This window comes from Procambarus clarkii, chromosome 43 (assembly GCF_040958095.1).
Source record: "Procambarus clarkii isolate CNS0578487 chromosome 43, FALCON_Pclarkii_2.0, whole genome shotgun sequence".
NCBI lineage: Eukaryota > Metazoa > Arthropoda > Malacostraca > Decapoda > Cambaridae > Procambarus > Procambarus clarkii.
Window position 1 is genome coordinate 7,188,396 of NC_091192.1, and position 26,971 is coordinate 7,215,366.

The window sequence follows — 26,971 nt, forward strand, 5'->3', positions numbered from 1 at the left end:
ATGTCTGTCCACATCATCATCATCCCCAAGTCTGTCCACAACCTCATCATTGTTCCTGAGTCTGTCCACAACCTCACCCTCATTCCAGAGTCTGTCCACAACCTCACTCTCATCCCAGAGTCTGTCCACAACCTCACGCTCATCCCAGAGTCTGTCCACAACCTCACTCTCATCCCAGAGTCTGTCCACAACCTCACCCTCATCCCAGAGTCTGTCCACAACCTCACCATTATTGCCAAGTCTGTCCACAACCTCCCCCTAATCACCAAGTTCATCTACAACCTCATCCTCATCCCCAAGTCTGTCCGTTAACTTTGCACTTAGATAATTCTTAACATTCCTCATCTTTCCTGAACCTTAACATATGAATACAACTAACACAAATATTTCTCCCTACTGCTGATGATTTAGGTATACAGTATATGATCAATGAAAAGACAAGTAACTGCACCATTCAGGGTATCCCTGTGTCTGCTCTGGATGCTGCTCTAGCTGACAATCAGCACATTCGACTCCGCCATGCCTCCGAGCTCATCTTTATGAACCCCAAATCATTTATCTACAAGGGCACGGTTAGTTTTATGGTACCACTGTCTTTTTTTCTGAAGAGGCTGGTTGGTGTGTCTCTGAAACTAGCTTGTTGAGATAACTCCAGCAGGTGAGTCACTTTAGCCTTACAAGTCCTCAATGGGCTGCTGGGGACCAGAGCCTGGCCCCCCCCCCCTCCTTCCCTCCCTCCCTTCTTCACTGAGGCAGGGGGGAGCAGGGGATTCTTACAATCACTCTCACCAAGAAAACATCCAGTAAGTAAGTGAAGCTTTATAGACAACTACAAGGTTCACATAGAAAATAACTGAAGCAGCAAATGGCTTCACAAAACACTTCATTCAAAAACTATAATGACAAACCCCCAACACCAGTTATGGATTACCACCACCAGGTGGCAGGAGTTCCCAGCTTCCATATTTTAAGGACCTCCCAGCTTTGATATTTTCAGAACCTCTCGGCTACAATATTTGCAGAACCTCTCAACTTCCATATTTTCAGAACCCTCGGTCCTGTCACTGATGTCCTTGAATGTGGATCTTCATGAGTCACTGGCCTAAATAAGTTTCACTTTTCTGTGGGGAGCCCTTACAGCTCCCTGGAGCTTATCGGGCTAATGTATGTTATATTAGACCGGGACATTAACTAAGGAGTTCAGACCTACCAGGGGCCAGCGCCAGGACCTGGCCCCTTCAGTGAGGTTTCAGGGAGCAAAGGCCCTGGAAAACCCCTTTGTGATTGGGGTTTCCTTATCTGCCATCGACCGGTGTTTGCACCCAGAAAGGTAGGCATAACAAAACAAACCCCACATGGTGAAAAAATAAAACAAAAAACCGAACAGAGAGGTAGAAACTCCCTACAATCACAAGGAAACAAGCAAACATCACACTTTACTGCCGCGCCGATCGTCCGCGCAGCCCTCCCTGCCCCGAGAGGGGGAGGGGAGAGCCCCGGACCTACTGCGCCGGCTGCCAAGCTTCAGTTCGTAAGCTAATGTCAACCGGGATAGACGCTTCTCTGGCCTTAGTTTCCTAGGCGGTGTTTGCCTTGTGTGGCGTTCACTGCCGTGTGTTGTGTTGTTCGGTGGCCAGGAGTACCTCATCAATGCCGGGGCTGCATGCGCTTAGTGGCTGACTTCCTTAAGCGCCCTGTGAGTACTGCCCTTGCGTAACAGGGTTATCTTCCCTGGAGCGTTCGGGAACCATTCCTGTAGAGGTTCTTGCTGCTCGGCATTTGTCTCGCCCTTGGGGCCAGCTGAGGCTTGGGGCCCTTGTTTGGCCCTGGGTAGGGATTAGTATTGTGCTGGTTAGGGCATCAAGGTGTTGCACAGCCTGCCACCTAAGCCGCGACCGGTTCCTGTTGCCTCTGGAGACGGTGTACTTTTGCGGGTTTTTTCTTTTGTTTTTATTTTCATGCCTGGTGAGTCTGCCTAGTGTGGCTATAGTTCCACTGGTAGTGTTTAATACCTGGTTGATACCTGGTTGATGGGGTTCTGGGAGTTCTTCTACTCCCCAAGCCCGGCCCGAGGCCAGGCTCGACTTGTGAGAGTTTGGTCCACCAGGACCAAACCAAAGTTTGTGGCCCTCTGCTAGGCCCCCGTGATTGTACACGTCGCAGGGGTTTTCAGTGCTATCCTCTACCCTCTTGTTGTGTTTGGGTTTCTTAACCGGTTAGCAACACCTTGCCCGGGCTTCCCGTAGCAGTCAGCCTACGGGCCCTGGAAACCCCTGTCTGGGCTCGGTGGACCATTGAATGTGTCTTCCGGGTTCCAACCCATCTTATACGGGATCATTGGTTGCTGTGCCCTTGTCTCCTGGTGACAGTCGCCACTTTTACCTCCATCATGCTGCCTGTTGGGTCACGGACACCTTGACCCGGAGTCTTGCGAGAGATTCTCTGCTTGTTCTCCAGTACTCTCCTGATGTTATTACTGTTAAGAGTACAGGCGGCATCCATGTTTGGTTTCCTGGTGATCTGGAGGCCATTCCATCTGTTTCCGTCCCGGGTTCGGACCTGGGCCTTGTTTAGGGCTATTGTGCCACTCATTGTCTTTCCCTCCAGAAGTGTTGCTGCGGCTGTGGTCCTGCCTTCGGCTGTTCATGAGGGGGTCCCGGGTTGCTCGGCGGTTGTTCGAGCAGTTGTGTGGGAGTCTGAACTTCGATGTGCTGGTCTGCCCGTGGGGTCGGGTTTGGTTTTGGCGTCTGTTTGGTTCCTTCTGAGACTTCCCTTCCGCCTCTCTTGCTATCGTTGGGTTCATTCCTCCGGGGATCTTGTGTTGGTGCTTCGTCACCATCTTCCTCTTTGGGGTTTTTGGGGTTCCGTGCCTTGGCACCTCCCCGAGCCTTCGCTGGATGTGTTCACGGACGGGTCATCTCTCAGTTGGGGCATTGTGACCAGTGCTCACCAGGTCAGCCGGGGATGGTAGGGTCTGTCCATCCGTCAGGCTAGCAGCACGGTTCGGGAGTACGTGGCTGTCTGGTTTGCGCTTCGGAGGGTTTGGGTCACTCAGTGCTCTACCATCAGCTCCATTCGGACTGTTCTCTGGCGGTTCTTTGCCGGAACCACAGGGTTTCTCTTAGGTGTTTGACCTTTGGGGTTGGTCCCTTCGAGTGGCTCGTTTGCTGGATTCTCGGGGTTTGGCTAACCGTAAGGTTCATGTCTGGCGTGTGTCCTGCGTCCTGGCGCACAGCTGTCTCGGTTCATTCCTCTGTTCACGGATTTGCCAGTCGTTGCCGACTCGTTTCGTTGGCTCTGCCGGATGTATGGACTCCTGGCCATGGACGTCTTCAAGTTGGCGTGGTCTAGGCATCGCCCATTCTATGTGGCGCCCTTACCCGCCTACAAGGCGTTCATGGTGGATGCCTTTTGGCAGGACTGGTCGAGGTGGGGGTACCTGTTCCTCTTCTCCCGGTCCAGCTGTTGCTTCGGGTTCTGGCTCGGTTGGAGCCCATTCCCCTGAGAGTAGTCCTTATGATCCCTTGGTGGCTGGCCCACCTTTATTTTCAGATGCTGCTTGATAAATGTCCGAACCCGGGGCATTTTCCCGCGGCTCCGCCTCTTCCAGCAGGTCGGACCAGTCCTGTACGTGACTGGTTCGGCCTTCTCCTCGGCTCTTCGCATCTGGTATTTTGACGCGGGTATCACCATCTCTGTGGCGATCAGGTCGCTTTGTTGATGATGTCCCACCTGCGAGCTTCGTCTCGGCGACAGTATGACATTCCTGGTGTTTTTATGCACTTTTTCTTGCTCTTTGTAGGTTGTCTTCTCTTTCGTATCAGGTTGTCTTGTCCCTTCTTGGCTTTTCAGGACTACAGTTTTTTATGTTTCTTACTGTCGCCTCGTTTTGTGCGGCGCTGGCGGAGCTGCTCCGGCTTGCGTTCGGGGTGGACATCACATCTGCCCCGTTTCATACGCTTTCTCGTGTTTTGTTTCACCTCCGGCCTGCTCATGCGTTGCCTGAGCCGTCCTGGTCCTCGATCAGGGTGCCTTCTTATGTTCTCCTCAGTTTATGGTAGCCCCTTCAGTTCAAGTTTCTGCTCTTTGGTACTGATGATAGGTTTGCACATTTGCAGCCTTTCTCCGTCCTTCTGGCGACGGTCGAGACGGCTGCTTTCTGGAGGGGTTCTTGAGATATTGATGCTTGATTGGTTTGGCCGGGGGTGTGTCCTGTGTTGTCCAGTTGCGCTTTTTTGCCGTTACCTGCGTACCGTGTCTGGGGATGCGCTTTGGGTTGATCCGGTTCCCCTCGTTCCCTGTTTCAGGGCTTGGGTCTCCCAGGTCGTCTGCAGAGTTTTTAAGTCTTCCAGCCTGTGGTCTGTCCTTGCGCCTGTGCTGTTTGGACGTTTGCAGCTTTTGCTGCTGTGTTGGTGATGTCTAGGGCTCTTTTCAGGCGCAGGGATTTGAGGGCCGCACAGGTTCTTGGCCGCGCGTGCTTTATGCGCGTCTGCTCCTGTGCTTTTTTGTTGCCTTGGGTTGCAGGTTGCAGCCAGTTGTCTCGGCTTTGCGTTGCGGAGTTTGTGACAGCCGTCTCCCGGGTCAGCCCTTTCTTTTCCCTCTCTTTGGGTATGAAGCTCCAGGGAGCCGTAGGGGGCTCCCCACAGAAAACCAGCGTTGAATGTAATGAAACGCCATTTTCTGGGTGAGCCCTAGAAGCTCCCTGGCAACCCTCCCTCCCACCAGTCGGCGTTTTTTTCGCATTGTTTGAAGCTTACCTTCCGAACCTATGCTTGGCAGCTGACGCGGTAGGTCCAGGGCTCCCCCTCCTCCCCCTTTCGGGGCGGGGAGGGTTGCACAGACAATTAGCGCGGCAGTAAAATGTGATGTTTGGTTGTTTGCTTGTTTCCTTGGGATTGTAGGGAGTTTCTACCTCTCTGTTCGGTTTTTTGTTTTAGTTTTTTTACCATGTGGGGTATTTTGTTATGCCTACCTTTCTGGGTGCAAACCTCGGTCGATGGCTGATAAGGAAAACCCCCAACCACAAAGGGGATTCCCAGGGCCATTGCTCCCTGAAACCTCTCTGAAGGGGCCAGGCTCTGGCGCTGGTCCCTGCTAGGTCTGAACTCCTTAGCTAATGTCCCAGTCTAATATAAAATACATTAGCCCGATAAGCACCAGGGAGCCTCCGGGGCTCTCCCAAAAAATGGTGTTTCATTACATTCAACGCTGGTTTTTTCACCTCCGGCCTGCTCATGCGCCGCGTGAGCTATACTGGTCTTTGGATCGGGTGCTCTCTTTTCTATCTTCTCAGTTTGTTGTGGCCCCTTCAGTTCAAAATTGCTTTAGGAAGGCATTGTTTTTGTTGGCTTTGGCCTATGGCAGTCAGGTTGGGGAGTTTTATGTGCCTTTCGGTGCATAGGTTTCTGCTCCTTTGGGCCTGGTTGGCATTTTGTTCGTTTGCAGCCATCTCCTTCTTTACTGGCTAAGAATGAGATGGCATGCTTCTAGAGGGGTCTGTGGATTATTGATGCTTGATTGGCCAGGCTGGGGATACATCATGTTTTGTATCTGGTTGCAGCTCTCCACCATTACCTGTGTACCTCCAGTTCTGTGTTCGGGAACGCGCTTTCCTTCATTCCCTGTTCCAGGGCTTGTGTCTCTCAGGTTGTCCACAGGGTTATCAAGTGTAGCCAAACTGCAGTCTATCCTCATACCCATGATGTGCAGATGTTTGCAGCTTTTGCTGCAGTTTTTGGTAGCATGTCTTGGATTGACATTTGGGCACGGGGGTTTTGGAGGTTGAGCATGGTCCTGGCCTCCCATTATCTTGTTAATGTTTCAGGCCCTCAGCGGCCTTGTGTAGCTTTGGGGCATCTGTCATGGCCAGTTGTCCCGTCTTCATCATGAGGCATGTGGTGCTACCGCCTCCCTGGTAAGTCCCTTTTACTTATCTGTGGGTATATAGCTTCAGGGAGCCGATGGGGCTCACCTCAGAAAACCAGCATTGATTGTAATGAAACGCCATTTTCTAAGTTGAGTCCCAGAGACTCCCAGAGTCCTCTGACACTCTTTCCTCCCTCTTGTTGGCGGTTTATTATCAGTCTATGAACTACTGGTTGATACCTGGTTGATGGGGTTCTGGGAGTTCTTTTACTCCCCAAGCCCGGCCCAAGGCCAGATTTGACTTGTGAGAGTTTGGTCCACCAGGCTGTTGCTTGGAGCGGTTCGCAGGCCCACATACCCACCACAGCCCAATTGGTCCGGCACTCCTTGAAGGAAACAATCTAGTTTCCTCTTGAAGATGTCCACGGCTGTTCCTGTAATATTTCTGATGCTCGCTGGGAGGACATTGAACAACCGCGGACCTCTGATGGTCATTCAGTGTTCTCTGATTGTGCCCATGGTGCTTACTGACTTACTGACTTACTGGTGTCAGTGCTTGGGCTGCCTGGGCAGGACCCCCTCCCCTGTCCTGGGGGTGAAGGGGTGGTGGTTCGCTAACAAGTGGGCATGCTGTTTGAGTGGATATTTGCTTGTTTGTTGTTTCCTTTTGTGGGGAGTTCTTTGGCTCTGTTCGGTCTAGGGTTGCAATGTTTTACCAGCTGAAGTTTATAATTGTTTGTCTACCTTTCTGGGTGATCCCCCCCAGTCAAAGGCAGACATGACTATACTTACACAAAGTGGAGTGTTCATAAACCATTACTTTCTGGAAACATTCGGGAACCAGGTTCTGGCTCGTAGTTCCTGGTGGGCACGGAACTCTGATTAACTGATGCTCTGGACTAATATAGTGGATATCAGTCCCTTATCTTCAGGGAGCCTCCTGGGCTCAACCCAGAAAATGGCATTTCATTACATTTAATGCTGGGTTTTTTTAATATTTTTAGCAGACAGTCTAAAGGAGGCAAGAATGTGATATTTTTAAAATATCTTATTCAATACAGTATATTCATTTTCATTTGTTCTTGTTGTAGGGTTTCTTACCTTCTGATATCTTTGATTTGTGTTATTTCAAATATTATGTAAGGAACCAAGTGGAATAAAGCTGGAGAAACCAAATTCAAGGATATCATTTCACTCCACCTCATTCACCACCCAATTCATTTGTCATTTTCAAGGCTTTGCTTTTTTTTTAACCCTCCAGTTGTCAGTAAAGCTTCACTAACATTCTGAATGCTTTTCCAGTGTGGTGGCAAATTATCATTTGCTCTCTGCACCTGTGTGAGGTGGAGGGGGGGGCCAGGTTTTGGCTCTGGTCACTGGTAGGCCGAACAGAACTTCTGCATCTAATGTGACCAATTTGTATGGAGCAATCTCAGCAAGATAGCTTCAGGGAGCTACCGGAGAGCTCACTCAAGAAAAAATAGCAATAGTATATATTCCCATACTTTAAATATTGGGGATGTTGTTGTCGTGTCTATCAGACCATTCACATGATGCTCATCATACAACACTAGGTATTGGGGTATGATAGCACATTGTACTGGTGATCTAATTGTCAGGAGTCTGAATTTCTACTGATGGGCAAATTTATTTTGTTTCAAAATCAGTTTAAATCAGTTTCTATAATACAACCATATCTCCATAGCTTGTCATAAATACACAAATGGAAATGATAGATTTTCCTAGCCTCACGTAGTTTGTGATGCAGACTCCATAGTCTGATAATGCTCTTCAATGTAAAATGCTCTTTCTGGCCTCTGTACAATTAATGTGCAATTTTTACCAGTACTGTGAACAATCGTTATAAAGTGCTAAAAACTGAGTTTTGGTGCTCTTGCAGGGAAAGTGTGAAAAGACTATCAGCTTTGGTGGTGATAAAGGTGAAGTGTGAGTTAAATATCAGTTGAGGTACTGCACAGGTAAGAGTCAATTAGTTAGGCTTTTATACTATACAATATACCCATATTTATTTAACAAATTTTAATAAAACTATATAGAGCATTGTATGGCATTATCTTTTTTAACAGCGGAAAGTGAGGGGGATTGTGTGTGATGTGTGGGTGGTAGAGCGAGGCGTCAGAAAGGGCCAGTATTCCACAGTGGAGGTATACTTCTCTCATGAGAACTGGACAATAGAAGTAGAGGTTTTCAACAAAGTGCGCCAAATACCTATTGGCATTTCTTCCTACATTGCTGATAATGTAAGTCAACATACTACTGTATCTTGTTTGATTTCTTTTTCCAATTTTTTTTTTGTACATACAGTATGTTGAATATTAATGCTTTTATATATTCTTGTGTATTATATGTATACTCTAGTCTAAAAATTAAAGTACTATATGCGCTAATTAAATTTTTTACTTGCTCTGTCTTAGGATAACCCAAGCCATTGGGTCTCTGTGGTTCACACGTTCTTCTATGAATACAGAGATGGCCATCCTTCCTGGCGCCAGTTTGACATTTCACCCTGTCTTAACCGTATCAACCGCCTCTTCTTGATATTTACGTTAGAAGTTTCCTATTCTGAGCTTGTCCACTACAATTTGGAGGCTGCTAAGAATTCCATCAGAAGAGCTGTGGCTGGCATTGCTGGAGTCTCTCCTTTGAGGATCACTGATCTGTTTGTAAGCAAATTGTCTGCAAATTCTGTTAATGAAATACAGGATATCACTTTCTATACACTAAATATATTTAGAAAGTACAGCTAATTGTTCTTTATTAATTAATACATTTACAGTACAAAATTTTAATTACCCTACACTTCTGTGGGGAGCCCCATCGGCTCCCTGAAGCTATCTTAATGATCAAGTGCCATGCTACTTCAGTGTCATCAGCCACAGAGTTCTTGTATGCCTACTGGGGACCACGTGCCAGAACCTGGCCCCCTCAGAGAGGCGAAGAGAGCAGTGGCCCATGAATACTTTACATTTAAAGTATGTCATCTTGCCATCAATCAGGGAAGGCACACAGAAAGGTTGGCGAATCAAAACAGACCACTGCCTGGTTGAAAAGAGCAATCTACAACCTCACAAGCACAAAAGAACTCCTCCAGAATGTAAACAAACAAGCAAAACTTTGTCGAACTAACTGCCCACTCGTTGCCTCCACCCCCTTTCCCCCCAAAAAAAAGGGGGGAAGAGGGGTGAGCTGGCCTGGGTAAGTCAGACCGCCACCATTCAGTTCTTTGACTGATGTAGTCATGCCGAGTGGTCGCTGTCACTCTAACTCCATGTTCTCGTTTTCTTTGGTGTTTCGCCCTTGCGGCGGTGTTATGAAACGAACATGTGCATTTTGCCAGGAGTTTCAAGTACTGGAGAAGCATGCACTTAGGGGCACCTTCCCAAGGTGCTCCATAAGTACTGCATTTGCATGGTCATAGTTATTTTCTCCTGGGGCGTTTGGGAATCACTCCCCATTGGAGGATTTCCTCGCTTGTGGTTGTCCTCACCCTTGGGGTAGGCCGGGGACCTTGGGCTTTCCGCCTTGCACCAGGTAGGGAGGGGATTTGTTTGTTGGTGGGGCACACTGCAGTTAGCACAGCATGCATTTGTTATCACATGGCAGTTGATGTTTCTCTCTGTCTGCTAGTTTTCTTGTGAGGTTTCAGTTTTGTTTCTTGTGTTTTCATTCTGGCAGTTTTGCCTGTTGTGGCAGTGGAGGTCTGCTTAGCTCCTTATTAAGCTTAGCCTAGGTTGTGGTGGTGGTGGTCCTCCTCTATTGCCCCCGAGGTTTCACAGCTGCTGCTTGCAATCGGTTTGCCTGCTTCAGACATGGCTTACTGCCTTAGCTGGTTCCAGTGCCTGGCCTTCCTGTGGGGCTTATTTATGCTGCAGGCCCAGGAAAACCCCCCTGCGGGCTTGGTTGTACCATGGATACTTCTTCCGAGCCCACTCTTGCCTTAGGCAAATTTGAAGGTTGTTCGTTGCCCCCTGCCTCAGGGAGACGATCATCCATACTGCCTTCGTCATGCTGCCGGTTGGGTCATGGACACCACTGACCCGGAGTCTTGTGGGACTTGTTTCCCACTTGTGCTTCACATTCCTCATTCCTTCTCTGTTGATCTCAGGGATTAGGCAGCAGCTGTGATGCATGATGCAGGAGCTGCCCCACTTGGGTTTTTAAACTTGAATTTGAGGGCGTTGGTTGTTTTGGCCATGGTTCAGTCAGTGCCTCCTCTTCCTACCCAGGTAGGTGTAGTTGCTCCTTTTCCCCTGCTTCCAGCTGCCAATCGTAAGGAGGTTTCGGAGTCGTGGCAGGGTTTAGCTTGGGGTGGCTTTGGGGGCTATCCCTTATGATGCGGGGGCAGAGTTGGTTCAGCCTCTCTCTCTCACCAATGCTTCTGAGTCATCCATGTAGACTCCCTTCTTCGAAGCCTTTCCCCTGGATTCTGCCTTCCTTCTGGGGCAGTGGCCATGGATAAGAGCTCTGTCCCGGGGCATTTGTAGATGATCTCTGGGGATCGAGGGAAATCCGCATGGAGCAGTTGTTTTCCTTTTGACCCTGCTTGGGCCCTTGTGCATTCTGCTTAGAGGGTTGTAACTGCAGGGGAGAGCGTTTTTGTACCCTCCTTCCCTTTATGAGTTTGCATTGGGTGGGATCCCCCCTCCCCCCGGTTCTTTTCCTGGTGCAGCTCCACTGCCTCCCACCACACTGTTATTGTTTGTATTACACTATTTACACATGTTATGTATACCTATCTACATGTTTTATTCACCAGAACTATGCAAGTAAGCCGGTATTGTGTCCAAACTTTACAGTGGCCACCATACACTGCATGAGAAATCACACAGCAGCCAGCAGATGACGCTACGATTACGTCACCTCCTTCACCAAATTAGCTCCTCCCAACATACTCCTGTTGCTGTTACTACACTATATACACACATTGTATATACCCATGTACAAATGTGTTCACCATAGCGAACCACTAATGAACAAAACAAGTACAATGAGCAAAACAAGAGTGGCTGCCACACAGTGAGGCTTCCTCGATTCTCTCTCTTGCTCCCCCACCACAATTACTCCTCCCACAATACTACGCACATATGTACATGGGTATATACATAGCGAACCACTAAGCTAGTATGATGAGGAAAACAAAGAGTGGCTGCTACAGCAAAAGAAAAACAAAAAAGCTAGATTTTTGGGGTTTTAATGAAGAAAACATTGATATAAGCTGTCTGCACAACAAATTGGCAAAATTAGATATTATAGTGAACTATCATGAAGAAATAACAAGCAAATTGAAAGAAAGTAATGAGCACTTGAGTGGCAAGGTTTTAGGTCTTGAGGGGTTAGTGAAAGACTTATGCAAGGACAAGATTCAACTGGAAACAAATTGCAAAACCATGGAAGAGGAAAATAAACTCTTAAAAATAGCTTTGGAAGAAGTTAAAGCAAACTTAAACTTAAATGACTATGATAGGTTAGGTAAGGAAATTCAACAGGAAAAACAGCTTTTGTCAGTACGGATATAGGAAGTTACACAGGGAATAAAACAGTGCAAGAAAGATATGCAACTCACCTATGCACAAGTGGCCAAAGAGAAGGAAAAATAGAAGAAGCAGTAAAGGAAGCCAAACACTGCAGCAACCAGGATAAAATAAACATTAGGCTGGAAGTCAAAAAGGAACTGGCATCAAATCCTAAATTGGTGTAAAACACAGTTGATCGAAGTAAGTCTCTGATAATTATTGGTTGCAAAGAAAAGGAGATAACATCCAGGTCAGAAAGAGCTGTAGAAGAAGAGAAAGTAGTAGATAAAATTGTTGGCCTCGTGGAAGGTCTTACTACCATCGAGAATGTCTGCGACTACAGAAGGATTGGAAAGTATGTAAAAGGGAAAGATCGACCTTTGAGGATCACCCTAAACGGTGCCAAACAGATGGAAGAAGTACTAAGGAATGCTAGAAAATTACAAAATGATGAGGTAGGGAAAGTATGGTCGTTAGGACAAGATCTTTCAAAAGAAGACAGAGAGAAGCTGAAACTGAACCTCGCCGAGGCAAAACATTTAAATGAGAGCAGGAATGAAGAAGAAATCAATTCTTTTTTCTACAAAGTGATAGGGGTAGGCAAACCAGTAAAGTGGTACATAAAGGCAAATCAACAAAAGGATTAGAGAGAGGGGGAGTGAAGAATAAGGAGAGGGTGAACAAGTTCCTGAAAATTGCATACACCAACATAGATGGAGTGAGATCAAAGATACTGGAGTTAAGTGATGTAATACAGCTGTAGACACCAGACATTGTTGCACTCACGGAGACAAAACTTGAAGATGATATTATAAATGAGGTGATATTCCCAAGAGGCTACTCGGTCTAGAGACGGGACAGAAAAATTAGGAAAGGCGGTGGCGTTGCTGTGCTGGTGAAAGAACACCTAAAGGTAAGTGAAATAATAATTCCCAATCCATGAGAAGTTGACATAATAGCACTAAAGATATGCAATCAGGATGATAAACTAACAATCATAAATGCATATAGTCCACTACCAAGCAACACATGGATAAAGGAGGAGCTAGATAATAAACAAGAGGATCTTATAACAATAATGAGAGAAATTATAGTCAGAGCTGATAAAAATAGATCACGACTGTTGGTAGTAGGCGACTTCAACTTAAAATCCCTAGACTGGGAGGCATATGAAGCTAGAACGGAAGATTTTTGGACTTGTAGATTCGTAAGCCTCATCCTGGAAACATTCTTATATCAACATGTTAAACAAGCTACGAGTACTATTAGACTATTTTACAGAAACTTCTTTTCCACAGCTCATAAAACGGAGGAAAGGGTCCTGAAAGATATTGTTAATAGGAACGTTATCCCTACAAACAAAAATCAGAAGATATAATTGACGATTTACTATAAAACCAATAAAACGGCCAACCTACTCATGAGAAACTCTCCAGACACAAAGCAGAACGCTTGAAAAGAGACCAATGTCGTCTATGCCTTCAAATGCCCACTTGGGGACTGTAAGCCTCAAAGAACTCAGTATATAGGCAAGACAACAACATCTCTTTCCAGGTGATTAACGATGCATAAACAACAGGGCTCCATTAAGGAACATATAATCTCTTCCCACAACCAGACCATCACCAGAAAAGTCTTGACAAAAAACACAGAAATCATCGATAGATACAGTGATAGCAGGTGGCTTGATATCTGCGAGGCACTACACATCAAGAAGTCAACACCAGAAAATTAATGCACAACTATATTCTACCCACTTCAAGACTTTGCACCAATATAGAAGCATCAAGAAATATGGGCCAATAGGCCCTTTGCAGTTACTTCCATTCTTCCCTTTAAACTTATCCAATATTATACCCATTGTTTCGTGTTCTGTCTTGTGTTTTCACCTCATCCAAAACTGTTGTAACATATCACCTCACCCAAATACAGGTATATAAAATGAAAGCCATTTAAATTATAGCATAGTAGGACTCTGTTTAGTGTTTGCAGGTTATAGTTGTGTGTGTGTAAACTAAAGTCTTTGAAAATGTAATAAGTTATAACGAAACGCGTTTAAGTGTCGCGTCAGACTAGAAATAAAAATGAATTTTGGAGAATTGATTTTTCAATTACCATCGACAGTGAAAAGAAACATAAGAAATGTTGAGAAAATTTGTGTTAGAATTATTAATCTTACTTTTTCGGTCATATATATATATATATATATATATATATATATATATATATATATATATATATATATATATATATATATATATATATATATATCTATATATATATATATCTATCTATATATATATATATATATATATATATCTATATATATATATATATATATATATCTATATATATATATATATCTATCTATATATATATATATATCTATCTATATATATATATCTATATATATATATATATATATATATATATATATATATATATATATATATATATATATATATATCTATATATATATATATATCTATATATATATATATCTATCTATATATATATATATCTATATATATATATATATATATATATATATATATGTCGTACCTAATAGCCAGAACGCACTTCTCAGCCTACTATTCAAGGCCCGATTTGCCTAATAAGCCAAGTTTTCATGAATTAATGTTTTTTCGTCTACCTAACCTACCTAACCTAACCTAACCTAGCTTTTTTTGGCTACCTAACCTAACCTTACCTATAAATATAGGTTAGGTTAGGTTAGGTAGGGTTGGTTAGGTTCGGTCATATATCTACGTTAATTTTAACTCCAATAAAAAAAAATTGACCTCATACATAGAGAAAAGGGTTGCTTTATCATTTCATAAGAAAAAAATTATAGTAAATATATTAATTCAGGAAAACTTGGCTTATTAGGCAAATTGGGCCTTGAATAGTAGGCTGAAAAGTGAGTTCTGGCTACTAGGTACGACATATATATATATATATATATATATATATATATATATATATATGTCGTACCTAGTAGCCAGAACTCACTTCTCAGCCTACTATTCAAGGCCCGATTTGCCTAATAAGCCAAGTTTTCCTGAATTAATATATTTACTATAATTTTTTTCTTATGAAATGATAAAGCAACCCTTTTCTCTATGTATGAGGTCAATTTTTTTTTATTGGAGTTAAAATTAACGTAGATATATGACCGAACCTAACCAACCCTACCTAACCTAACCTAACCTATATTTATAGGTAAGGTTAGGTTAGGTAGCCAAAAAAAGCTAGGTTAGGTTAGGTTAGGTAGGTTAGGTAGACGAAAAAACATTAATTCATGAAAACTTGGCTTATTAGGCAAATCGGCCCTTGAATAGTAGGCTGAGAAGTGCGTTCTGGCTATTAGGTACGACATATATATATATATATATATATATATATATATATATATATATCGTACCTAGTAGCCAGAACGCACTTCTCAGCCTACTATGCAAGGCCCGATTTGCCTAATACGCCAAGTTTTCATGAATTAATTGTTTTTCGACTACCTAACCTACTACACTTAGGTAATTACACACACACACACACAACCTATATATTATGTGAGAAATCTTTAAAGAATTCTGATAAAGAAAGAGATCTAGGGGTGGTTCTAGATAGAAAACTATCACCTGAGGACCACATAAAGAATATTGTGCAAGGATCCTATGCTATGCTTTCTAACTTCAGAATTGCATTTAAATACATGGATGGCAATATACTAAAGAAATTGTTCTTGACTTTTGTTAGGCCAAAGCTAGAATATGCAGCTGTTGTGTGGTGCCCATATCTTAAGAAGCACATCAACAAACTGGAAAAGGTGCAAAGACATGCTACTAAGTGGCTCCCAGAACTGAAGGGCAAGAGCTACGAAGAGAGGTTAGAAGCATTAAACATGCCAAAACTAGAAGACAGAAGAAAAAGAGGTGATATGATCACTACATACAAAATAGTAACAGGAATTGATAAAATCGACAGGGAAGATTTCCTGAGACCTGGCACTTCAAGAATAAGAGGTCATAGATTTAAACTAGCTAAACACAGATGCCGAAGAAATATAAGAAAATTCACCTTCGCAAATAGAGTGGTAGACGGTTGGAACAAATTAAGTGAGAAGGTGGTGGAGGCCAAGACCATCAATAGTTGTGTAATTACCTAAGTGTAATTACACTTAGGTAATTACACTTAGGTAATTACACACACACACACAGTGACGAGTGTATGAGCTGGAGGAGGCAGAAGTCACACTGCAGCAAGCTCCTGGAAATATCGAATTACCTAAGTATTGGGCACAGGTTGAGGGTTACAGTGGTGTCCCAGGTTACATAAAGGTTCAGGGAAGTGTAAAAGCAAATAAAATACAATAAACAAGTAAAAGTGAGTGAAAATAGCCGAGTGGAAAAGTTTGTTTTGGTCTAGAACAAAAACAAAGATGGCCGCCGCCACCACCCCACCTGAGAATGTAGACACACCAACATATGATGGTTTCAAAGGATTCTCACCACAAGATATAAGGAAAGGAGGTGTTCTTGGTAGGTTAGAGACAATTGAGGATATGCAAAAGAAGTATGAAGAAAAAGTGCTTAAATTGGAAGAGGACAATGGAGCTCTTTGGAGTGAGCTTTGCACTCTAAAAGGGAGTATTCTTCAGCAAGGTAAGATTATTATTGCATTAACAGACAAGGTAACAAATCAGGAGGAGCAAATCAAGGAACTAGTGAAAGAAAATGAGGCATGGAAAGTGAAGTGTGGTGACTTTGAAGAAATAAACAAGAAGATAGACTCATATGGTGAACAACTCCAAGCAAGCCTAAGGGCTAACATAGTTAGGTAAGGATCTCCAACTGGAAACTTCACTGACAACTCACATAGAGGAGGTGAATAAAGAACTAGAAAAGTATAAAGAAGAAATAAAAGTGACATATGCTGAAGTTGTAAAAGAGAAAGAGACTATCAAAGAAGTGTGTTCGGAAGTCAAAACCAGAAATGACCAACAAGAAGCAGAAATTAGGCAAGCAATTAGGAAAGAACTGGTTACCAACAGTAAACTGGTACAAAACACTGCAGATAGAACTAAGTCCATAATCATTTTTGGATGTTTAGAGAAGGAAATTTCATCTAGGGTGGACCGAGCGGCAGAAGAGATGAAAATCATAGAGAAAATAGTAGGTTTAGGAGAAGGCTCAAAGGAAAATGTCAGTGATTTTAGAAGAATAGGAAAATATGAGAAAGAAAAGAACCGCCCCTTAAGGGTGACGTTTAATGGAGTGAAAAACATGATTGAAGTGCTAAGAAATGCCAGGAAACTGCAGAGTGATGAGGTTGGCAAATTTTGGTCAATAAGACAAGACCTCTCCAAGGAAGACAGAGAAAAGCTGAAAATGAACCTAATTGAGGCAAAACGTCTAAATGGGGATAGAAATGAAGAAGACAGAAATTCTTTTTTTTACAAAGTGACAGGGACTGGAAAGCTTGTGAAATGGTACATAAAAACAAAGCAACAAGATCAGAAGTGGAAGGGGAGTTAAGAGCAAAGGAAAAGGGAACATGTTCCTGAAAATTGTATATACCAACATAGATGGAGTGAGGTCAAAAACTTTGGAGTTGCAAGATATAATCCAGCTTAGGGTCCCAGATATTGTTGCATTATCAGAGACGAAACTTGAAGGAAATATAATAAATGAAGTCATATTCCCAAGAGGCTACTCAGTTTGGAGACGTGACAGGAAAACTAGGAAGGGAGAAGGAGTGGCTGTACTGGTGAAAAAACACCTGAAGGTAAAAAGAGTTAATATTTGAAAACCCTCGAGATATTGACATAATGGCATTGCAGGTCTGGAATCAGGATGATAAGCTGATAATTGTAAATACCTACAGCCCACCAGCAAGCAACACATGGACAAAGGAAGAACTGGATGACAAACGAGAGGGCCTCATAATGGTCATGAGAGATATTATTGTACAAGCAGATAAAGATAAATCACGACTGTTGATACTGGGGGACTTCAACTTTAGAGCAATAGACTGGGAGGCCTATGAAGCAAGAATGGAGGACTTTTGGACATGCAGATTTGTGAACCTCATTCTGGAGACATTCTTGTATCAACACATAAAGCAAGCCACAAGAATGAGGGAAGGAGATGTACCGTCAGTACTGGATCTAGTATTCACCAGGAAAGAAGAAGAGATTTTTGACATCCAGTACCTTCCTCCCTTGGGAAAGAGTGATCACGTCCTGTTAGACATTAAATATGCTTTAAGATATCATCTAGAAGAAAATGGGGACATTGAAACAGTTGATAAACTCGATTTAAGGAGAGGCAACTATGGGGAACTTCGAAATTTTTTTAATGAGTGTAATTGGACAGAATTGTTGCAAGGCAGGGAAGTAAATGAAATGTATGCCAAATTTTTAAAACTATACGAGGAAGGCACACAAACATTCATACGTGACACCCCTAGGGTCAACACTTGCAGCAGAGGAGCTCCAGCATATTTCAACAATCCTAAGTATTGTAGTACAGGTTGATGGTAGTGAGTGGTGTCCCAGAGAACATAAAGGTATAGTGCTCTTGAAAAATAGGTGAGATAACAGGAAAGTGCTAAGGGAAGTGAAAAATCGGATGAGAAAAAGTTGCCCTAGTGTTTACAGTGCAGAGAAGAACATTCAAGATGGCCACTGGCAAGGGGAAAAACAAAACAGAGCTTGATTTTGAGGGATTCAATGAAGAAAGCATTGATATTAGTAGTCTACATAACAAGTTGGTAAATTTAGATACTATAGTGAACTCTCATGTAGAAATAATTAGTAAATTGAAAGAAAGTAATGACCATTTGAATAGCAAAGTTTTATGTCTTGAGGGTTTAGTGAAAGACTTGCGCAAGGATAAGAATCAATTGGAAACAAATTGCAAAGCCATGGAAGAAGAAAATAAACTCTTAAAAATAGCTTTGGAAGAAGTTAAAGTAAATTTAAACATAAATGACTACAATAGGTTAGGCAAGGAAATTCAACAGGAGAAACAGCTTTTGTCAGCACAGATGGAGGAAGTTACACAGGGAATAGAACAGTGCAAGAAAGATATGCAACTCACTTATGCACAAGTGGCCAAGGAGAAGGAAAAAATAGAAGAAGCAGTAAAGGAAGTCAAACACTGCAGCAACCAAGATAAAACAAACATTAGGCTAGAAGTGAGGAAAGAATTGGCATCTAACCCGAAGTTGGTGCAAAACACAGTTGATCGGAGTAAGTCCCTGATCATTTTTGGCTGCAAAGAAAAGGCGATAACATCTAGGTCAGAAAGAGCTGTAGAAGAAGCTAAAGTAGTAGATAAAATTGTTGGCCTCGTGGAAGGTCTTACAAACAGAGAGAATGTGTGCGACTACAGGAGAATAGGCAGGTACGTAAAAGGGAAAGATCGACCTTTGAGGATCACCCTAAACGGTGCCAAACAGATGGAAGAAGTACTAAGGAATGCTAGAAAATTGCAAAGGGATGAGGATGGGAAAGGGTGGTCATTAAGACGAGATCTTTCAAAAGAAGATAGAGAGAAGCTGAAACTGAACCTCGCCGAGGCAAAACATTTAAATGAGAGCAGGAATGAAGAAGAAATAAATTCTTTTTCTGCAAAGTGATAGGGGTAGGCAAACCAGTAAAGTGGTACATAAAGGCAAACCAACAAAATCAATAGAGAGAGGGGGAGTGAAGAATAAGGAGAGGGGGAACAAGTTCCTGAAGATTGCATACACCAACATAGATGGAGTGAGATCGAAGATACTGGAGTTAAGTGATGTAATACAGCTGCAGACACCAGACATTGTTGCACTCACGGAGACAAAACTTGAAGATGTAATTTTAAATGAGGTCATATTCCCAAGGGGCTACTCAATTTGGAGACGGGACAGAAAAATTAGGAAAGGCGGTGGCGTTGCTGTGCTGGTAAAAGAACACCTAAAGGTGAAGGAAATAATGACTGCCAATCCACAAGAAGTTGACATAATAGCACTAGAGATCTGCTATGAGGATGATAAACTAATGATGATAAATGCATATAGTCCACCGCCAAGCAGCACATGGTCAAAGGAGGAGCTAGATAGTAAACGTGAAGGTCTTATAACAATAATGAGAGAGATTATAGCGAGAGCGGATAACGATAGATCACGACTGTTGATAGTCGGTGACTTCAACTTGAAATCCATAGACTGGGAAGCATATGAAGCTAAAACAGAAGATTTTTGGACCTGTAAATTTGTAGACCTCATCCTGGAAACATTCTTGTATCAACATGTTAAACAAGCTACGAGGATGAGGGAAGGGGACGTTCCCTCCATGCTAGATTTGATATTTACCAGGAAGGAGGAAGAGATATTTGACATTCAGTACCTTCCTCCCTTGGGTAAAAGTGACCATGTCTTTTTGGGAATAAAGTATGCAATGCGTTATAAGCTGGAAGAAAATAAGGAGGTTGAAGCAGTTGAAAAACCAGACTTCAGGAGAGAACATTATGGTGACCTTAGAAATTTTTTTAGTGAGTATAATTGGACAGACTTGATGCTAGGCAAGGAAGTGAATGAGATGTATGGCAAGTTTTGTGAAATATATGATAAAGGCACAAAAAAATTTATACCAAAACAGAGATGCAGAACTAGGAAACAGGATTGGTTCAATAGAAATTGCGAGAGGGCTAGAGACCGAAAGACACAAAAATGGAATCAATACAGGAAGAGGCCGAACCCCCAAACATACCAGCGATACAAAGATGCGAGAAACAACTACACGGCAGTGAGGAGAGAGGCAGAAAGAAATTTTGAAAAAGGGATTGCGGAGAAATGTAAAACAGAACCAGGTCTATTCTATAAATTCATAAACAACAAATTGCAGGTAAAGGATAATATTCAGAGGTTGAAAATGGGAAATAGATTCACGGAAGATGAAAAGGAAATGTGTGAAACACTAAACGAAAAGTTCCAAAGTGTGTTTGTACAAAATGAAATCTTTAGGGAACCAGATACAATAAGAATTCCAGAGAACAACATAGAACACATAGAGGTGTCTAGAGACGAAGTGGAAAAAATGCTCAAGGAGCTCGGTAAGAACAAAGCAGCTGACCCAGATGGCGTTTTACCATGGGTTCTGAGAGAATGTGCATCTGAGCTCAGCATTCCACTTCACCTGATCTTTCAGGCATCCCTGTGTACAGGAATCGTAGCAGACGGGTGGAAACAGGCTAACATAGTTCCAATCTACAAAAGTGGCAGCAGGGAAGACCCCCTCAATTATAGACCTGTATCATTGACAAGTGTAATAGTGAAAGTATTGGAAAAACTAATCAAAACTAAATGGGTAGAACACCTAGAGAGAAATGATATAATATCAGACAGACAGTATGGTTTTCGATCTGGAAGATCCTGTGTATCGAATTTACTCAGTTTCTATGATCGAGCCACAGAGATATTACAGGAAAGAGATGGTTGGGTTGACTGCATCTATCTGGACCTAAAAAAGGCTTTCGACAGAGTTCCACATAAGAGGTTGTTCTGGAAACTGGAAAATATTGGAGGGGTGACAGGTAAGCTTCTATCATGGATGAAAAATTTTCTGACTGATAGAAAAATGAGGGCAGTAATCAGAGGCAATGTATCAGAATGGAGAAATGTCACAAGTGGAGTACCACAGGGTTCAGTTCTTGCACCAGTGATGTTTATTGTGTACATAAATGATCTACCAGTTGGTATACAGAATTATATGAACATGTTTGCTGATGATGCTAAGATAATAGGAAGGATAAGAAATTTAGATGACTGTCATGCCCTTCAAAAAGACCTGGACAAAATAAGTATATGGAGCACCACTAGGCAAATGGAATTTAATGTAAATAAATGTCATGTTATGGAATGTGGAATAGGAGAACATAGACCCCACACAACCTATATATTATGTGAGAAATCTTTAAAGAATTCTGATAAAGAAAGAGATCTAGGAGTGGTTCTAGATAGAAAACTATCACCTGAGGACCACATAAAGAATATTGTGCAAGGAGCCTATGCTATGCTTTCTAACTTCAGAATTGCATTTAAATACATGGATGGCGATATACTAAAGAAATTGTTCATGACTTTTGTTAGGCCAAAGCTAGAATATGCAGCTGTTGTGTGGTGCCCATATCTTAAGAAGCACATCAACAAACTGGAAAAGGTGCAAAGACATGCTACTAAGTGGCTCCCAGAACTGAAGGGCAAGAGCTACGAGGAGAGGTTAGAAGCATTAAATATGCCAAAACTAGAAGACAGAAGAAAAAGAGGTGATATGATCACTACATACAAAATAGTAACAGGAATTGACAAAATTGACAGGGAAGACTTCCTGAGACCTGGAACTTCAAGAACAAGAGGTCATAGATTTAAACTAGCTAAACACAGATGCCGAAGAAATATAAGAAAATTCACCTTCGCAAATAGAGTGGTAGACGGTTGGAACAAGTTAAGTGAGAAGGTGGTGGAGGCCAAGACCGTCAGTAGTTTCAAAGCGTTATATGACAAAGAGTGCTGGGAAGATGGGACACCACGAGCGTAGCTCTCATCCTGTAACTACACTTAGGTAATTACACTTAGGTAATTAATTACCAAAACAGAGATGCAGGGCCAGAAAACAGGATTGGTTCGACAGAAATTGTGAGAGGGCAAGAGACCAAAAGACACAAAAATGGAATCAGTATTGGAAGAGGCCAAACCCCCAAACATACCAGCGATACAAAGATGCGAGAAACAACTATACAGCAGTAAGGAGAGAGGCAGAAAGAAATTTTGAAAAAGGGATAGCAGATAAATGTAAAACAGAACCGGGCCTATTCTACAAATTCATAAACAACAAATTGCAGGTAAAGGATAATATCCAGAGGTTGAAAATGGGAAACAGATTCACGGAAAATGAAAAGGAAATGTGTGAAACATTAAATGAAAAGTTCCAAAGTGTGTTTGTACAAAATGAAATCTTCAGAGAACCAGACACAATAAGAATTCCAGAGAACAACATAGAGCGGATAGAGGTGTCTAGAGATGAAGTGGAAAATATGCTAAAGGAGCTCGGGAAGAACAAAGCAGCTGGCCCAGATGGCGTTTCACCATGGGTTCTGAGAGAATGTGCATCTGAGCTCAGCATTCCACTTCACCTGATCTTTCAGGCATTCCTGTGTACAGGAATCATAGCAGACGTGTGGAAACAGGCTAACATAGTTCCAATCTACAAAAGTGGTAGCAGGGAAGACCCCCTCAATTATAGACCTGTATCATTGACAAGTGTAATAGTGAAAGTATTGGAAAAGCTAATCAAAACTAAATGGGTAGAACACCTGGAGAGAAATGATATAATATCAGACAGACAGTATGGTTTTCGATCTGGAAGATCCTGTGTATCGAATTTACTCAGTTTCTATGATCGAGCCACAGAGATAATACAGGAAAGAGATGGTTGGGTTGACTGCATCTATCTGGACCTAAAAAAGGTTTTCAACAGAGTTCCACATAAGAGGTTGTTCTGGAAACTGGAAAATATTGGAGGGGTGACAGGTAAGCTTCTATCATGGATGAAAAATTTTCTGACTGATAGAAAAATGAGAGCAGTAATCAGAGGCAATGTATCGGAATGGAGAAATGTCACAAGTGGAGTACCACAGGGTTCAGTTCTTGCACCAGTGATGTTTATTGTGTACATAAATGATCTACCAGTTGGTATACAGAATTATATGAACATGTTTGCTGATGATGCTAAGATAATAGGAAGGATAAGAAATTTAGATGATTGTCATGCCCTTCAAGAAGACCTGGACAAAATAAGTATATGGAGCACCACTTGGCAAATGGAATTTAATGTTAATAAATGTCATGTTATGGAATGTGGAATAGGAAAACATAGACCCCACACAACCTATATATTATGTGAGAAATCTTTAACACTCAAACCGCGCATATCATATATAAATGATATCAGTGACAAAACCGAAACCGCGCACATCATTTATACATGATTTCGTGTCTAGCGCTATAATTTAAACGCCCCACCTGGGATAGGGGCAGCTATAGTACAGCCACGACTGATAGTTGCCAGATGCCACCTTGAAAAAAAATCCAGGCCAACATTCTTGGGTGTTAGAGCGTCAGTATTGAGCAAGCCACCAAGGCTGGCGCACGCAGCACGAGCTCATAGCACCGCTGTTCAGCTTGTGACCACAGCATCGCCTACAAATACCATAATATAAATGATACTGCTATTATTTAGCAGTGATAGTATTACTGAAGCCCCCTGACTGTGATAAAACTGACCAGGATTCTGATAATAGCAGGATTGTGGTGATATTTAGCACTGTGCTCCATGGAGGGAGGAGTAAGGCTGTGGGAGGGAGGGTTGTGGTGTCGTTTTCTGACTGTGTGTGGCCACCATTTATTGACTGCACTCACCATACCAGCTTAGTGGTTCGATATGGTGAACACAAATGTAGATACTTATATATAACGTGTGTATAGTGTGAGATAACAGCGAGAGGAGTAGGTTGGGAGCCGCCATTTTGGTGAGGGAGGAGCGTCGTCTGCACGACTTAGCATGGTGTTTACTGATGGCCACTATGGTCTTTGGGCACCATACCAGCTTATTTGTTCAGGTGTAGTGAATAAAACAGGTAGATACTTATATATAATGTGTGTATATAGCGTAATAACACCACAAACAATATTGTTGGATGACAAATATTAGTGCGTCTGGCCTTGAGGGCGGCCGCCGATCAGCTGATTGTGTGAGTAGCTTCATCTTTGTGCCTTTACTCACCATATAAGCTTAGATGTACAGTTATGGTGAACAAAACATGTAAATACGTATATATAACGTCTGTGTATAGGGAATAAATACAAAAGAGTATTGTGGTAGGTGAATGAGGGTGAGTGAGGTGGTGTTGAGGGAGGGAGTGGCAGTGAGTGGCTCGCTGGTGTTTGGCGGTCACTCCTCGTTGCTTTTTGACTCACAAGACCAACTTAGTAGTTCGTTATGGTGTACAAAACATGCAAATACTTATATATAACCTGTGTATATAGTGTAACAGCAAAATTATTTGTTTATTGTTTTATGAACATAATAATTGAATCACTAATATGCACACCATAATTTTGAGTACAGCGATGGTTCACACATTTTAAAATATAAATATACCACAATTCACTGTATGGAATAATATTACTGCAAAAAAACTAAGAAAAAATCAGTCAGAGACATTGAAATAATTAGGTAATAATATATTTGTGGCAACTGCTGTCTGACAGCTCGGGCAGAGTAGACCTCGTCTGGCGAAGGCTCTGCCAACGCCCCTTTTTTGCCACACTTCCCTACCCTATTGCGGCTAAAATATGTCACCTATGATTTTTTTGTTATTTTTTCCGTGATCAGGGTACAAAAATGAACACTTCTATAAGACGAAAGAATTTTTTTGATTTTTTTTTTTTTGTTGCGCCCGTGGGTGTGAATTCCATTTGGGCCCCTAGCGGTTTGAGGGTTAATGTATACATATTGTAAAGGACACAAATATGCATCATATACAATAAAAAACAAATAAAACTGCATTGGAAATATATAGAACAAATAATTGAAAATATATTTGTGGCAACGCCCGGTGCTTGAATGACTCGCTCGACCGTGTCTGGGTGAGTCACGCACGGGCGACCAGGCCCTGATGATGTCACAGCACACCTTGTACAAGTCCCCACAGCCAAAGTAAGTGGAATTTGGTATTTATTTTTACATAGACATGTTCAGAGAAGGGAGTTTATCATTTTACGAGGAAAAAATAATTTTTTGGAACACTCGATTTCATACGCACGGGGAATTTCACAATAAACTCAGCGCATCACAGTGGTTAAATAGAGATGCCACAAAAAATGAAAATGAGTTTAGGGTGTGTTTTCAGTAAAAAAAAAAGTATTGAGTGCCACTTTTGTAACATAATGTCCATGCAGATTTTGCACTATTTTATTATAAGCCTTCCTGTTGTATAGTGTTTGTCGAGTATGCTCTTGTAATATTGACATAAAGATAGAAAATTGCATGTATTATTGTAGTTGTGTAAGATTTCTGTTCAACATTTTAGTTTCTATATTCTTAACAGCTGAGCAGTCGTCAGATCACAGGCGAAGTGGACGTGTGGTTTGTATTACTTGAGAAACCTGATGTGACTGGCCCTGTGTTGACTCCTCGTCCTCAGCTGATGATGGCTGATGCTTACAAGCTACTACATGACATTATTCAAAAGCATAATGTGTCAGTCAAGTTGGATCTGTCACCAAAAAAGAAACTTGTAAGTAGTGACTGTCTTGATGTACTCTACAGCACATCTTATTGTGCTGTAGATAGTGCTGTACACATGATGATAGTACTTTCATCAAATTCATTAATTACATTTGCTCCACAAAAAAAATTCCATGTTACACAACACAATTTTGCTTTAATTGATTTGCCCCCCTCCCTATCCGGCCCGTTGTCGCCGTGAGGGGGGCTTGGTGGGCGGCTGCTGGAATGTGATGCTCCATGGGTCAGTTCTCTGTTTTTTTGAGGCCTTATGCTCCTGCTGCTGTCTTCTCCAATTATGCTGGATTTCTTTTCCTTTTCCTTGTGTTTCATTTTTCTCCCCCCCCTCTTCTTTCTAATTGATATTTTCCGCCAACCTTTTGCCAGGCTTGATTCTTCTTTTGAACTTCTTTTGTTTTGATGCCCGGATGTTTGACGAGGCATACTCTCTCACCCTTAGAACTGTGGAACCCAGTGTGTCGAGTGAGGGGACGCGTTTATTGTCAATCCTTCTTAACCACATTATCTGCGTCAACCGAGTATTCTCGGTCGGCAGGAAACTGTGCCAACCGAGAAAACTCTTTTTGATTTTTCGGTACCAATTCTAAATGTGTACGAGGTTGGTTGTGTATGAAATGGACTCTTAGGACCTCCAGTGAGAGGCAGCCATCTTCGAAAAAATTCCCAGAATGCCCTATGGCTGCTGGCTAGGTTAGTACTGAATGAGCAACCATGGGTGGCGCAAGCACCTCTGGCTCCCAAACACCTGTCTGACGTGGTGTTGAAAGATAACTCTCTGTCGGTGAAATTCAAACCTTATTGTTTGAAGAACATAAGGGTCATAATATTGGTGAAGCTAGGTGCAATAAGGACCTAACACAAAGGTCGGATGCAAGTGATTCGGCACCTATGAGGAGGATACAGTGAGCGTATCCAGTTGTAGCTCTGAGCTACACCTTTGCACTCCTATGCCATCTCCAATTTATTTAGATGATACATAGATGAATCGTTTTCTGCATTCAGTGATGATGCATCTGATACAAGTAGCATAGATGAACAGTGTTAGCAGATTCCATGGTGGTGTTTTCCATAGATATTTTCAAGAATACCTGAATCTCTTCCTAACTGATGGACACTCTTTGAGGCTAGCTGAATCTCTTTCTGACTAACGGACACTCTCTGACGCAAGCTGAATCTTTTCCTGTGTGGGACCATACAAGGCGATCTTTTCAAGACTACCTTA

At 42.4% G+C, this 26,971-nt stretch overlaps 1 protein-coding gene across 3 annotated transcripts in view; it reads left to right on the forward strand.

The window, feature by feature from the left end:
- The window catches only part of LOC123755738 (uncharacterized), a 136,331-nt gene that overhangs the window by 103,375 nt on the left and 5,985 nt on the right, over positions 1–26,971 (forward strand). For all 3 annotated transcript variants that reach the window (XM_045738483.2, XM_045738487.2, XM_069300016.1), the window contains exons 9-12: positions 412–572; positions 7,953–8,126; positions 8,301–8,549; positions 25,550–25,738. In XM_045738483.2, the coding sequence (XP_045594439.1) occupies positions 412–572; positions 7,953–8,126; positions 8,301–8,549; positions 25,550–25,738 (773 nt within the window). The remainder of the gene's footprint in view (positions 1–411; positions 573–7,952; positions 8,127–8,300; positions 8,550–25,549; positions 25,739–26,971) is intronic.